Source organism: Natator depressus, chromosome 10 (genome assembly GCF_965152275.1).
Source record: "Natator depressus isolate rNatDep1 chromosome 10, rNatDep2.hap1, whole genome shotgun sequence".
Classification (NCBI taxonomy): Eukaryota; Metazoa; Chordata; order Testudines; family Cheloniidae; genus Natator; species Natator depressus.
In genome coordinates, this window is record NC_134243.1 from 29,784,647 (window position 1) to 29,800,935 (window position 16,289).

Consider the following 16,289-nt stretch of genomic DNA (forward strand, 5'->3'; position numbering starts at 1 on the left):
TATGTTAGTGGCCAACTTTGGCCTCCACCCCACTCCTTAGGCCACATCTTCTGTGCTGTGCTGGTAACACTGCACACAAACCTAGCCAAAAACTTCATGCTTTTAAAAACTAAAATATGGGTCAGATCCTCAGCTGGTGCAAATTACCATAAATTGACTCAAAGGGCTGCCTGAAAGTTTTCCATGGGAGCTGTTTTGCAACAGGAAATTGGATTTTTGACTAAAAATTTTCATTAAAAAGAGCCAATTTCTATTTTGGGGGATTTTTTAGTTGTTGAAACACAGAACTGAAAACTGGCCAAAAGCCAAAATATTTTGATTCTGAAATGCCATAGTGGTGTCTCACGGGAATTATAGTTCCAGTGACTCATGCGCCCATTCTCTTCCACAGGCCAGGTTCCTCAGCCAGATTTCATCTGTCAGGTTGTACCACGGCCACAATGCACTGCCTCCTCTCACCAAGAGGTGCATGGTGCATCATGGGAGACTTGGTTTGACCATGAAGCCCAGCCCATTGAGAAGAATGGGAGCATGAGGCACCAGAACTACAACTCCCATGATGCACCACAGCACCCTTTCAGAATCAAAATATTTCACTTTATGGCTGATTTTTTTTTTCCTGGCCAAAAAACTGCAAAATTTTCCATGGAAATTTGACCCCCAAAAATCATTTAATAATTTGGGGGGGAGGGGGCAGAAAAAAGATTTTACAGCTAGCTCCAAGCTCTGCTACTTTACACCAGCTGAGGATCTGTCTATATGATATTAAGCTTTTACGCAGCATACATTATACACATACACACCCCACTTATAACAATTGAGGTGATTCTCCTAAATTGAAAGTAGCATTCCAGGATGCAGGTGAACTATTCCTTCAATCTCGGGAAATAATGAGCAGACTAGAATAGAATTTGGGTTTCTGTCCTACCTTTCAAAGTGTAGGTGTTACAAAGCACTTCCAAGTCATGAAATGTATGCTGCTAAGGTAACGTCTGTGCAGAGCGCTAGAGCAGTGGTTCTGTACTCCTGTGCAGCACTGCAGACTCTGCTTATGGCAAGAGAGGGAAGCATGAGGTTACTTTAACTATCTCATGGCAGCTTTCACTGGGAGATGGATAACCTGCAGCTGGCCAGGCACCAGAAACAGACCCTCCAATCCACACCTCATGAAGGGCAGAGTTCAATCTAACGAACAGGGAGAACAGGTCAAGTTGCGGCTGGCACTGCATGGGTGGCCAAGGAGCAGAGCATGCATGGCACGTACTTCCTCCCAGCACAAGCAGTAGGCAGCCATAGTCTAGCTGCAGACATCACCGAGTGGAAAAGGGGGGCCAGCTAGCTGCCAAAGACGGGGCATGTCTGGGTGGGCTATAGCATGGTGACAGCCCCATTGCCAGACAGGTGTTCAGAGAGAGTGAGGTTTTCAAAAGAGCTCAGTGCTGGCCTCCCTGCTCCCACTGAAGTCAGGACGAGCATCTGTCTGAGCAACAGTTGTGTTTTCAGGACTGCTTTGTGTTTTCATTGGTCTTAAAGGGCTTGCGGGGAAGAAGAGGCTCATTTGCTCCTGACTGCGTCTGTGAAACACAGTCATTCTTAGGAAGGTCTCAAACCCACGTTTTGATTCACCCAATGCCAAATTTTGGCTGTTTTCAGAAAGTGAATATCCAGAGATGTTAAGTCTAGAAGAGACCATTATGACCATCTAATCCAGGAGTCGGCAACCTTTCAGAAGTGGTGAGCTGAGTCTTCATTTATTCACTTTAATTTAACATTTTGCGTGCCAGTAATACATTTTAATGTTTTTTAAAGGTCTCCCTCTATAAGTCTATATATTATATAACTAAACTATTGTCGTATGAAAAGTAAACAAGTTTTCAAAATGTTTCAGAAGCTTCATTTAAAATTAAATTAAAATGCTGATCTTATGCCACCAGCCCTCTCAGCCCGCTGCCAGCCTGAAGTTCTATTCACCTAGGCCAGCAGCAGGCTGAGCAGGGCCTGCAGCCGGGACCCCGGCTGGTAAGGGGCAGGCAGCCAGAACCCCAGACCGGCAGCGGGCTGAGCGGGGCCGGCAGCTGGGACCCCAGAACGGGAGTGGGCTGAGCGGCTCAGCCCATTGCCACTCAGCCCGCTGCTGGTCTGGGATTCCATCCGCTGGCTCCTGCCAGCCAGGGTCCCAGCTGCCAGCCCCGCTCAGCATGCTGCTGGTCTGGGATCCCGGCCCTGCCCACATCGAGTGGGTATCTACCTTCTCCCTGCTTCTAGACCATTCTCTTCCTCTCTCTCTGCACTGACCTGAGGGTGGGAGTGCACTGAGCACAGGGCTGGGGGTGAAGGAGCAGGCTGGGGTGGGGTGTAGGGTCTGGCCAGGAGCTAGTATGAGGGAGGGGACTCAGGGTTGGGGCAGGAGGTTTGGGTGTGGAGTGCTTACCTGGGCAGCTCCCATCTGGTGCGAGAGGTGCAGGTGGGAATGTGTCGGGGATGCAGGACCTCCCATTTGGTGCTCAGGGTGGGGGTGGGAATGTGGGGGGTGCAAGAGAAAGGGCATGGGGTGTTGGGGGGGCTGGGTATGTGTGGGGGTGCAGGAGTCAGGGCAGGGGGCTGGGGGCATGTGAGGAGGATGCTGGAGTCAGCTTCAATTTCCCGTCATTGAACGTTACAATATAATAAAAATAATACACCTACAAAGTTATTTTCTCCCAGAGATCTCAGCATATTTTACAACAGTGGAGAAATATGTATGTCCCCATTATACAAGTGGAGAAACTGAGGCTCAGAGAGACAAGGACTGACATTTAACAAATATTAGTTTGGGTGCCCCAATCAAGGTGTCTCCAGCTGGCCACTCAAAAATGGAGGTACACAAAACAATCACTGGACATTCTGGAAAATCTGGGCCTCAGTGATTTGTCCAAGGTGACCTGGGAAGGTTGTGGCAGAACTGGGAAAAGAATCCAGGTCTCATCACCCACTCTTGTGTATTAACCAGAAGACCAGCACTTTCTTAAGGGTATAGCTCCCTTACATACTCCAGAAGCTATTCAAAAGAAGACACAGCCTTGTACCTGCATGAGGAGGTCGCCACTCAAGATGTTGGAAGCTCAATTTGATGGTGCATTTCCTCCAATACCCCAGGTTGATACTTGCACATCAACTAAGTACTCACCCAGCCCATTTGCACAGTCATAGAAATCAATGCAGTGCACTGTTCGATCCATTCCATATGGTCCCATGAGTGTCCTGGAAAAGAGACAAGATACAGTTTGAAGAGGCTAACATAGTGACTCTCACACACACACACACACACACACACAGAAACCCCCACCCCACCCAGACAATCTCTGCCCATAAAACCATACCAAAAAAACCCACCGTTTCAAAAGACACAAACTGGTGCATGCTGGTAGAGGGCAAAAATAAAACCTCGCAAAGTTACACAGACATAAGCTAATGTATACATACCCAGACATGGATGGAAAAGACAGACACACACATACACACAAAATATATGTGTTTGTGTTCTCAATGAGACCAGCATCCATGTGGAACACCACTCTGGCTAATGGATTTATTCCAGATATACATTGGTACACAAATTAGATCTGAATTTGGACCAATAGTACCACAAGTCTACGGTCAAAAACAGTTTAAACCAACTCATTCTGTAATGAAGGAATTTGGTGAGAGGTGGAGGAGATTTCAGCTCCAAGGTTTTAAAGCACACACCTGATTAACACAGAGGAGCACTGATCAAATTGGAGCTGACTGGAAGACAACTCCATTTTGTGGCAACTTTCAATGTTTTTGTTCAAATGCTTTTGCATCACGTCACACTCTCTAGTGAGGTGGGTAGGGCCCTGGCTTGAGAGATCCAAACTCAGCTTCCTGCTCTAGAGCAAAGGTTTCATCCCATAGCACCCCAAATCAGGCAGAGTAAGGAATTGAACCTAGTCTCTCACATCCCAGGCCAGTGCCCTACCCACCGAGCTAGAGTGTCTCGTGTGTTTCCCCCCTCCTCCAGTCAAAGTGAGGAAGTTCACTACCTCAATGTGCAGGAGGTCAGACTAGATGATCATGATGGTCCCTTCTGACCGTAAAGTCTATGAGCCTTTCTCTCACCCCCAAACCTTCCCAAACATTATCTATATCTTGACTTTAATAAGGCTTTTGATACTGTCTCGCATGTCCTTCTTGTAAACAAACTAGGGAAATATAACCTAGATGAAACTACTATAAGGTAGGTATATAACTGGTTGGAAAATCATTCCCAGAGAGTAGTTATCAGTGGTTCACAGTGTCAAGGTTCCTTCCCCACTCTGAACGCTAGGGGTCCTGCAGGGATCGGTTCTGGGTCTGGTTCTGTTCAATATCTTCATCCATGATTTAGATAATGGCATAGAGAATACACTTATAAATTTCTGGACAATACCAAGCTGGGAGAGGTTGCAAATGCTTTGGAGGATAGGATTAAAATTCAAAATGATCTGGACAAACTGGAGAAATGGTCTGAAGTAAATAGGATGAAATTCAATAAGGACAAATACAAAGTACTCCACTTAGGAAGGAACAATCAGTTGCACAGATACAAAATGGGAAATGTCTGCCTAGGATGAAGTACTGCAGAAAGGGATCTGGGGATCATAATGGATCACAAGCTGAATATGAGTCAACAGTGTAATGCTGTTGCAAAAAAAGCAAACATCATTCTGCAATGTATTAGCAGGAGTATTGTAGGCAAGACACGAGAAGTAATTCTTCCGCTCTGCTCTGCACCAATTAGGCCTCAACTGGAGTACTGTGTCCAGTTCTGGGTGCCACATTTCAGGAAGGATGTGGACAAATTGAAGAAAGTCCAGAGAAGAGCAACAAAAATGATTAAAGGTCTAGAAAAATATGACCTATGAGAGAAGATTGAAAAAATTGGGTTTGTTTAGTCCGGAGAAGAGAAGACTGAGAGGGAACATGATAACAGTTTTAAGTACATAAAAGGTTGTTACAAGGAGGAGGAAGAAAAATTGTTCTTCTTAACCTCTGAGGATAGGACAAGAAGCAATGGGCTTAAATTGCAGCAAAGGCGGTTTAGGTTGGACATTATTAGGAAAAACTTCCTAAATGTCAGAGTGGTTAAGCACTGGAATAAATTGCCTAGGGAGGTTGTGGAATCTCCATCGTTGAGGATTTTTAAGAGCAAGTTGGATAAACACCTGTCAGGGATGGTCTAGATAATACTTAGTCCTGCTTTGAATGCAAGGGACTAGACTAGATGATCTCTAGAGGTCCCTTCCAGTTCTATGATTCTATGATTTCATGGAAACCAATATCTCTCAGCAAAATGTTTTGGCTCGGATGAAATGGCATGTTTTGCTGACATTTCATTTTAGCGAAAACATTCCGACCTTTCTAGTCAAAAAACAGATGCTCTAGACCTCCAGAATCTGGGACTCCCACCATCTGACACCCAAGCAACTACGTGAGTCCCAATATTAAGTAAAAACAGAAAACATATTAACAAGGTAACTTCAAAACACTTGGGAAGAATCAAGAGGCTGTGTATGTTCCCTAGTAACTCTGACTTCCTCCCAGGCACATAGGTAGAGATCCAGCCTTTCTGACGTTTCAGCACAGATATAAAAAGGTCACATTAACACACCATCATCCAGACCCCTGACATCAACAGTGCTACACCAATATATTGCACTACAAGAGATTAGGATAGACAAATTCCCATCCTGAGGCACCACCTAGCTCAAGTTCCCACCATGAAGGCTTTTGAGAGACATTTGGGACAGACTTCAATGGGAACAGAGTTAGGCCAATGCTGAAGACCTTTGAAATTTCTGCCCTTTAATTATTTATTTAAAGACGACTCAGGGCTGCAGAGTGCCTCAGTATTAGACTCAACTTGCCTCAGAAATACAGGTTTTTATTTGGATCACTAAAGCCCTGTTTAGAATTCAGGTATAGTCCCTTTTCTTCTCCTGGCCCCTTGAGATACTTTCATGACAGCTGTGTTACATAGGACTTTAACCTAACAAGCCAAAAGTGCCCAAATATTCTAGACAACAACCCAATACCGAGGTCCTCTCTAATTCAGTCTCTTGCCACACACTCTCCTGTTCCCATAGTTCACCTTGGAGGAAAAATGCGTGTTTTGTGATTCAGCATGAGATTTGACATGGGTTGGTCTCAGCAATAACATGGAAGTGGATACAGCAGCACCTGTTAACCAGATCTAAACCCAACAGGTTATGGGAGGAGTAACCCTTCATTTTTCCAGAAGAGCCTGTAGGGACATCAAGATTTAAATCCTAACTAAGTACCTTCACGCAGCTTGAAACTACACCTCAGAGACCATAATATCCAAGACTAAGTCTCTGATCAAATTTTACTTTCCAATCAAAAAATCTTCATTCCTCCTACTTCAGTTTCATATTAATCATACTTAATATTTATATAGTATTTGACATATTCAAGGCATCAGATGAACATCTAGGGCCAATTTCTCAGCTAGTGTAAATCAGAATAGCTCCACTGACTTCAATAGAGCTACACCAATTTACTTTAGTAGACTATGTGGCCCTAATTAAGCATATTGAAGTTACAATGTAGAGTTACTTGGATACATGCCTGAAGAAAACGTGTTATTAACAAACAGGAAACTGAGTTTTAACCCAAACTCAAACGTAATGTCAGGATAGGGGTTTCATAAAACAGGTGACTAGCTGATTACCCCAAAAATGTTTCCTAAATATGATCCCCCAAACAATGGAATAAATTAACAAAAACCCAAACTCACACAGCATTAACGTTAGCAGGAACAAGTTTTCAGATCATACAAAATGCATCGCAAAGGAGCAGAGAGGGCTGATTTCGGAGCAAATTACCCTGAGCACAAGGCAGTCTCATACTAGGTGTGTAGGACTTCCAAAAAGTCCTCTGTTCTTAATCACTTCCTATGCAATGCTGGGACTTCAGGAATAGGAAGGAAACCTTCCCCAAGAGAGCAGGCAGTCAAACAAAAGAGCTCATTATTCAGAATATCATTTCACTGAAGGTTTTTACACTCATTCCAATTTAATAACCCTTAGCCCTTCCACTTATCTCCCCATTATACTTTACTCCATCCTGATCACACAGTCACTTGTGCTCCCTCCCCTCGTTTAGCTCGGAGAGAAAGAACCAAAGTCCTGGAAAGGTACCAAGGGCCAGGAGATATTCCAGGATAGGACAAGGCAAGTCTTCCCCCTTATCCTCAGGGAGGCACTTCTGATTTTCTCAGCCTGCAGCACTGCCTCAGCCCTTTCTGAAGCAGACACACAATCCCCCCTCCCTCCCTTACTGAATCACTTTTCTGTGGAAACCAAAGGAATTCTCCCTTCCTCTTGCCCAGTTGAGATGAGATTAGACATTAAATATCTGTAGCACAGACAGGAATTTTGTATTTCCCCAACGAGGCTCTTAAACACCCCAGCCCAACCACGCAGTCTCCTTTCCTTCTTCTGACCAGCCACACATTTTTCATCAGTTTCGCTGCTCAGAGGTACTACCTGCTAATAATGACGGCGCCTCTGTAAAGGACTGAGATCGCTGGCATCTCGCTGGGTTGTGTGATTCCAGCCCAGCCCAGCCAGCCTCTAGCCACTCTGCTTTGGCAGGAATCCGATAAAGTGATGGAAAAGGGGGAGAGGTCACATGACCTTCTCTTATGCATGTTAATTCCCACCCAACATTAACACAGATCAACTAAAAACATCTCTAACTTTAGATTAAAGCTTATGCAATCCAAACAAAACCAGCATGGCCTATTGCAAGTGCCTTCCTGAACAAACAACGAAGACATCTATATATACGCACTCAGCCTCTTCCCACCCCCTCCTCAAAGCAGTGCTGCTCATACATAATTGGAGCAGTGGTATATTTATTCGATGTCTTTTATTGTTTACCTTTTGGAATATCCCCTAAATAACCAACGCATGAACATTGCTCTTCAGCGCTGAAGCCAGGACATGTCGCTAATGTCCCAGAAGGCTTTAAATCTGCAGCAAAGCTTTGAAAGTAATAACATACTGCACTGTTTACAGTTTTTCCCTCTTTAATATCTTATTTGGGCTGTAGCATTGCCCAGTTAATACCAAGTAAATCAACTTTGGCTGTGCTAATATCTGCTGAGAGTTTACAGGAATAATTTGCCTTTAAATAGTCTCTTTCATCTAAGGCTTTCAAACCAGTCTGCAAAGTTAGGGCATTATGATCCCCAATTTACAGATGGGGAAACTGAGGCACAAAGGTTATGGTGACTAGCTCAAGGTCATATAATGAGTCAGTAGCAGAGCCTGAAATAGTTGATCTGATGCCAAAGCCTTTGTTTTAACCATTATACCACATTCCTTTCCACTATACCACCCGCAGGATCTGACCTTGCTTGTGTTAAAATCAATGGGAATTTTGCTTTAAACTCAATGGGAAAATGGATCTCAGTTGGTGCAGGAATGAATTGCTACTGGGCAGTGTCTGAAGTGGGTATTAACTCCTAGAGAGACAAATGTGTATTTAAGGGTTCATTTGTCAGGTACCTTCCTTTCCTGGTTCTGGTTCTCCAGAACTTTGCTCTGATAGCCAAGAGCAAATTGGGAATTGTTCAACAAATGCTTTATATGTACCCATCTCATCACAAGTACTGCTTGGAGTACATTCTATTCAGCGTTCATTACCTGAGCTGGTGGTTCGTCACCCAAAGTCACATGATGCTATTACTTCTCGTTGACAGGATGATTCCTATATCCACAAAGAGGTTTCAAGAGGGCCAGTAAACACTTCTGGTGTGAATACTACCCCGGGTCAAAAAAAAAAAAAAAAAGTAACAAATGTGGATTTTTTCAACAAATTTTACTGCAATTTCAAAAGAAAAAAAAAGTGGTTTTTTTTTAATGTGATGAATATTTTAAAATAAAAAGCTCCAACCAGCTCTTTAGCTGGTTGAAACCGTCCTCCAAAAATGTGAATTTATTCATTAAAATAAATGTATAAAATTTTTTGTCAAAAAGATGAAAATTCAAAATGTTGACCGGCTGTAGTGAATACAGATTTGCTTGAGTGGTTAAAGTGAATCTGGGAGTGAGGGATGGTTATTTGAATAATGTTTCTAGCTATCTAAATGTCCTAGGTATTTATATGGTCCCCATTACTAAAGGATGAGCACTTCCCAATCATCAGTATATTTATCATCACAACACCTCTGGGAGGTAAGGCCGTGCTATTGTCCCCATTTTATAGATGCGGAACAAACACAGAGAGACTAAGCGATACAGGAGGTTTTGTGGCAGAGCAGAGATTTGAACCCAGATCCCCAAAGTACTAGACAAGCATCCTAACCGCTGGACCTCTGTTTTTCTGCAGTTCTTGTCCAACTCTTCCAAAAATGCTCTCCCCCACCAGACAGCAAAACACGTGGATAGTGGAGGCTAGTTCAGGCAGGCCTCCTGCAACAACTCATTTGTAAATGGATATTTTAAACAGCCTCAAACCTTTTATGCTCCTATTGGTTATTGTAACAATCATATTCCAAATCCACTAATGCACGAATAATCTTCCAAAACCACGATAATAGAGTATTTCTATCCTGCCTCTAAGACTCATTAAATGACGTGTTTTATACAAGGCCAGGCAACCCTCTGAAACATTGCTAATAAAATGAGTCACAAAATTAACCTTTTGTGGTTCATAGGCCAGACTCTCAGCTGGAATATTCTGGCAAAGTTCTGTTGAAGTCAGTGGGTATGTACTACTATTGGAGGCAATGGAATTATGCCAATCTGGCCCAGAGGGTTTAGCCAAGGTAAAACCAGGCACCATACACACGAAAACAAAAAAAAATGTATACACATGCAATTCACTATGGTCTTGATCCTGCAAGAAACTGAGCATTCTAGCCCTGATGCAGCAAAGTACTTAAGCATGTGCTTAACCTAAACATGAGAGTCACGGAAGTCAATGGGACTACCCGCATGTTTAAGGTAAGCACATGTTTAAGTGCTTTACGTGGACCAGGGTCTCAGTGCCAAGCACATCACAGGATCCAGCCCACAGTGATAAGCCTGCCAAAGAGTAACCTGAGCATGGTCCCACCAGCCCTGGTGTTGCTAGCACGGTTGAAGTTCGGGTTGCTAGGGTGACTGAAACTGTCTCAATTTCCATTTCCCAGGAACTTTGTATATCTGTTTTTTTTCTGATTGGAACAAAAACAAATATTTTTCACATTTTCCCCTGAAATATAAATTTCCCAAAATTTCATATAGAAAAAGAAAATTACATTTAGAAAACCAGTGTTTCCAAACAAAAATTGTTGTTTCAAAATTCATTTTATTTTAGGTTTTTTTATATTATTTTTTAAACATTGTAACATATCAGTAGCAGGGCACACTATGACATCAAAACCTGTCCAATCATGTCAAAATCTCATGATAAGTCATAGTATGTCCTATAACTGACATCTCACTATAGCAGTCAAAATATTTTTTTATTTTTTATCCTATTTTATTTTTAAAATTAAGGGCAGCTGCTACTTAGTACAGACTGAAACATCATTATCTAATTGTCTTGTTGAAAGTGTCTCCTGATTATACTGTAATGCAACATTTTCAACACAATAAGACAAGCACTCTGTGTACCAATTAAAGCAGCAGCAGTTTTCACTAACCTTGGGATAACCTGGAATCATTTTTGTAGCATACTGAAAACAGCTGCTCCTCTAATTAGTATCTATGACAACATGTCAGGAGTCGTAGTGCATAATGTGACATGTGTGCTGCTATTAACATGTGGTGAAGTAATGCCAATGAGTCAAAATGAAACAAAATAAAATAAAATTTGAAATGAAATTTGAATTTTTTTTTAAAAAATCCAAAATTAAAATTTTAGTTTCAATTTTGATCCCCCATGGGAAAGTCTCAAAATCAACACAGTTTCACACACAAAAATGTCCATTTTATAGAAAGGGCATTTTCCAACAGAAAACTGTTTAGCTGGAAATTTTTCTTTGTCTATCTCTAGTACTGATTGAATTCAAAATAGCACTCCCATTTCCAATGGGCTAAAATTCAGAGGGCACATGCCACACAGCAAAATATTCTGATTTGCCTTCTAGAGGCTGAAGGAGTTAATAAAAACAATACAAACTGCAGTCATCTACTGAGTGGACCTGGTGTAGTAATTTATCTGACGGCATTCTGTAAAGACTCAGGGCCCTGATTCTATCCCAGGTAAATGAATTGGATGGAGTTATTCCAGATTTACAACTGTGCAAGCCAGAGAAGAATCAGGCTCCAAATTACATCAAAATAGCTTTCAACAATTTTTTTTTCAAATATTTTGAGGAAGGTATCAAATTCATCAACACTTTATAACCCAAATGTAACATTTTGGAGAGTTACAAAATGGTCCTATTGTATATACTCAGGTCTAAGGCCCTGCTCTTAGCTAGCATTTCGGTTGAAAAAGGGGACTTAACCACATGCTTAAATGCTTTCCAGAATCAGGCCCTAAAAGAATGACTGAAAATAAATACAGTTAAAGCAGAATTTCTGTTCTATCATTTGCATGGTTAACAGGCCTTAGCACTGCAGAGAAGGAATGCTTTCAGCTTCCATTGAAACCCATACACAGCGTGGTATTTGGGTTGGAGGCGGGAGAGATTCTAAGAGCAGGTTGGACAAACACTTGTCAGAGATGGTCTAGATAATACTTAGCCCTGCCATGAGTGCACGGGACTAGACTAGATGACCTCTTGAGGTCCCTTCCAGGCCTATGATTTTATGAGATGTGGTTGAGGTTTTTTTGTTTTGTTCTTTTAAAGAGATGGATCCAAACCCCAAAATTCCTACCTAGCTTGATTGAGGTACCAAAAGTCCAGGGGCCTTTGAAACCAAATTTTTCTCTCACTGAATTTTTTGGGGGAAGTGGGGGGCACCTCAGCATGCCAGTTCCAGATCTGGTTGTCTTAAAATACTTCCACTGTTCATTTACTGTAACACCATGAGAGCGGATCTCCTAATATTTCATCCCCGGTAGAGCTGCCAGAAGCAGGGAAAAAGAAATCCAAATCCTAACACAAAAAAACTTGGTTAAAAAAAAATGAAAGTCAAAGTCACTAAGTAATGATAATGTTATCACACCACTTCCAGCCCCTCCTCCCGAAAACATTTAAAAGACCAATGAAATGAAAAGTAAAGAACATCCTTAACCGGCTTAACATACAAGCAAAATATTCGCATCTAAAGAAAGGCCTATTTCATCACACACCATCAACCTGAAATCTAACCTAGGGATTTTTTTTTCCAATTATTTTTCTATTAGTCTTTTTATCCTTATTTCAGTTTCTAATTTTTTTAAAATGTAGATACTGTTAAATATGCCCCATGATCCGGTGAGCAAGCTAGGAGTCAGTACTCCAGGGTTCTAGTCTCAGCTATGCACTGACTCAGCATGTGAGACTAAAGGGAGAATGATCACGCTTACCCACATTTGTAAAGTGCTTTGAGATCAATTGGTGAAAAGCCCTATGAGTGGTAAGCGTTATCGATGACAGAAAATATATGTAGTCATTGATAGTAATATTTATTGGTAAAGTAATTGCTGTTCCTTGAGAATAACGTGTGTATAGTTTAAAATAGGGAAAAGTGTAACAATAATTATCATAATTCCTATCTCTTTTCTAGCACTTTTCATCAGTAGATCGCAAAATGCTTTACAAAGGAAATCAGTATCATAATCCTCATTTTGCAGTGGGGAAACTGAGGCACCGAACGGTCACCCAGCAGACCACTGGCAAGAGCTGGAACTAGAACCCAGGTCTCATGAGTGCCTGTCCAGTGCTCTATCCACTAGGAAACACTGCCTCCAGATAGCATTAATTCACAATTAATTATGCAAGTGGATTGGTGTTTCAGCTGATTGCTATGTGGCATTGAGGTATACATATATAATTTGGATGTTTAATACCTTCTTCCCCTCCCCCAAGAAGTTTCAGTTATCAAATAACCAGCTGAAACATCTGACATCATAATTAATTAAGTTCCTTATGGTCTGATGAAACATGTGCTTCTTTACACCTGCTAAGAATAACATGGTTTACTGTGTCAGCAGTCATTTCCTTGCTTTTAAGTGCTTGACTTCTGTAAACAACACAATACAGAACCACACTGTCATCACTTTGCAACTGTAACTTTTTCTTTTTGGTAACTAAGGGGGGTTGATTTCTTTTACACACACCTGATTTTTTCTTTGGTGTAGGTAAATGAAGTCAGAATGTTTTTAAAAAGTTAAACAAATAGGATGGATGACTCACGTTTACTAAATTAAGGCCCTGATTTAGGAAAGGGGTTGGAATGGGGGCAGGTAAGGGGTGGGAAGAGGTGGGGCAGGGGTGGGGCTTCATGGAAGGGGTGGAGTGGGGATGGGGCCAGGGCGGGGGGTGGTTAGTGATGCAGCCCTTGGGCCAATGTGGCCCTTGTGGTCATTTGAGTTTGAGACCCCTGGTCTAGATCCTGGAGTTAATCCTAAGGGAAGAACCTAGAAATGGCAGTACCTTTCTCTAAGGAAAATGCACAGATAGAAGGACTCCCCCATATGCAGTAAGTGGGCAACCTGGAAGTCCAATCAGAAAAGAAAGCTCTAGGGTACCCAAAAGCTTACCTTGTGCACAGAAATTATGGCTTTACCATAACAATCAACAACTCTTTTCATCTTCAGCTCTCCATGGACTTTACAAAGGAGGAAAGTATCATTATCCATGGATTTTAGATGGAGAAACTGAGGCACACAAATGCCCACAGTCACACAGCAGACTAGTAATAGAGCTGGGACTAGACCCCAAGTCCTCTGGTGTCCCAGTCCAATGCTCTAGTCACTGGGGCACACCACTTCTCATAAAAGGGGAGGGTGCCCTTTTAAAATCAGAACCTCACCTGTACGTGCTACTCCCACCTCCTTCATGATAATAAAATAGCCTCTTTCAGGAGCTCGGGAGCCAGGTCAGTGGTCCCTCGTTGCGTGCCTGTACACTGATGGCGTGCAAGAGAACACAAAAAGAACTGAAGAAAGGAGGATACTGCCATGTCTCAAAGGAAGCTTCTGCATGCCCCACAGTCTTGAGGCTGGGGGTGACTGAGACTCTCTTCTGCACTTCCCTCTTCCTTTCTTCCCTGCTTCTAAGGAGCAAGCAGCAGGAAGAGGAAAAAGGCACATCAAGCGGGGGCACTGGCTCAGGACCCACAGCATGGGGCGGCAAAAAAAGGCTGAATTGCTTGGTTATACTTACCTAGCTTCAGAATGGGTGCATTTGGTCTCCTTGCTCCCTGGCAGGTGACTACATCCTGCTTTCAGTGCTGACTGGTTGCAGGATGTGGGAGCATGTGACAGACTCAGAGGGGAACAGAAAACACTCAAACACAGCAACAAGAACAGGGTCAGAGATGAGCACAAGAAGGGCACAAGGAGAGAGACCTGCCCAAGGAAACGACACAGGATAGGCATGACAGTCAGACCTAGGGAGAAGGGAAAAGATAAAGAGAAGCCAATGCTGGAGAAACCCTGCCAGCAACCAACAGAGGGCTTCAGCCAGTCAGTGGCCTGACATGCCTTGCCCTGAGGTGACTACTTAGTCTGACAGGTTTCAGAGTAACAGCCGTGTTAGTCTGTATTCGCAAAAAGAACAGGAGTACTTGTGGCACCTTAGAGACTAACCAATTTATTTGAGCATAAGCTTTCGTGAGCTACAGCTCACTTCATCGGATGCATACTGTGGAAAATACAGAAGATGTTTTTATATACACAGACCATGAAAAAATGGATGTTTATCACTGCAAAAGGTTTTCTCTCCTCCCACCCCACTCTCCTGAAACCTTTTGTAGTGATAAACACCCATTTTTTCATGGTCTGTGTGTATAAAAACATCTTCTGTATTTTCCACAGTATGCATCCGATGAAGTGAGCTGTAGCTCACGAAAGCTTATGCTCAAATAAATTGGTTAGTCTCTAAGGTGCCACAAGTCCTCCTTTTCTTTTTACTTAGTCTGAGGTTCAGGCTTGACTGGCCCCACCTCCCACCCAGCAGACAGTTGCTTCAGAGCCAGACATCTTGCTTGCTCACTCATTGCATGACCTCGTAGCCTGGTCTGCTGCACTGTGCAGCCAGTTCACTGGCTGACCTGCCCCCTCCCTCCTCTGATCCTCCAGATCTGTCACCATGCTCTGTAATATACTTTAACAGCATGTGCCACAGGGCTTGTTCTATTAGCATAGCTGGAATAAATAGCCTAAGGGTGTTAATATAAATTTAGATACAGATTAATATTAAACAAGGTTTGGCATATAGAGGTTTTAGATATAGGGTTAATATTATGGCTAATGTCAACAATAAATTACAACAATTTAAATAAAGATAAAGGAAAATTAATTAACGCATTTGCAATGTAAAGTATAAAATCAGGCTTTGGGGGCAAAAACAATTTGCCCTTTTTTGGCGCTGAAGAGAGTTTTTAAGAAGGAAAAATATTCTTAACTGACCATTTTTAGCTGGTATTAAAGATTGGCAATTGCTGTCTTTTGGGGGAGGGGAAGAAAAGAAGTTAGTTGAGATGAGCTGATGCCACTATTGTTTAAGTAGGATTTTATTTTAGATGGCGTATGGAATGTAGCTGGAGCTAGAAATATCATCTGGGTCTTTCTTCTTTGGCCCAGTTTGGTTAGGACATTTTTAGGATCAGGATGACGAAGGCCCGGGGTTTTAGCAGACAGTATGGGTGGCAGCCATGAGGGTGAAGCTTGTTTTAGTAGTTAAAGACTTAAAAAATAATAATAATAATAATGACTTACAAAGAGAAGGGAGGGGGAATACCCCTGCAGCAGGGTGAGCACCCCGCTCCGGAGAGAAAGGGGTTTAAACCAGCTCTGCCCCGAGGAGCCAATCAGGGGAAGGCAGGTAGCAGCCAATCTGGGCTGGTATAAAAAGGGCTATGAGCTAGGTGGCAGGGAATCTCACTCCAGCCTTGGGGTAGGAAGGATCTGGCTGCCTGGGAGCACAGGGTACCTTAAACAGAGCAGGGCTGGGGAAGGGGTAGGGGTAGGCTAAGCTAAGCTGGGCAGCTCAGGCCTGGCAACTCCCAGGCTGAGGCCTGACAGGAAGGCGTAAGGAGGTACTGGGGCTGCAGGGAAAGGCAGTAGGTCCAACCCCCTAGCCAATGACAAGTGGCCACTTCAGACTGCAGTTTGCCCCTGAGGGATGGGGCTAGTTG

General features: G+C 42.9%; 1 protein-coding gene across 4 annotated transcripts in view; it reads right to left on the minus strand.

Annotated features, from left to right (window-relative positions):
• LOC141994951 (syntaxin-binding protein 4-like) overlaps positions 1-16,289 on the minus strand; it is a 121,410-nt gene that overhangs the window by 78,828 nt on the left and 26,293 nt on the right. For all 4 annotated transcript variants that reach the window (XM_074965546.1, XM_074965547.1, XM_074965543.1 and 1 more), the window contains exon 2: positions 3,167-3,240. In XM_074965546.1, coding sequence (XP_074821647.1) covers positions 3,167-3,240 — 74 coding nt within the window. The remainder of the gene's footprint in view (positions 1-3,166; positions 3,241-16,289) is intronic.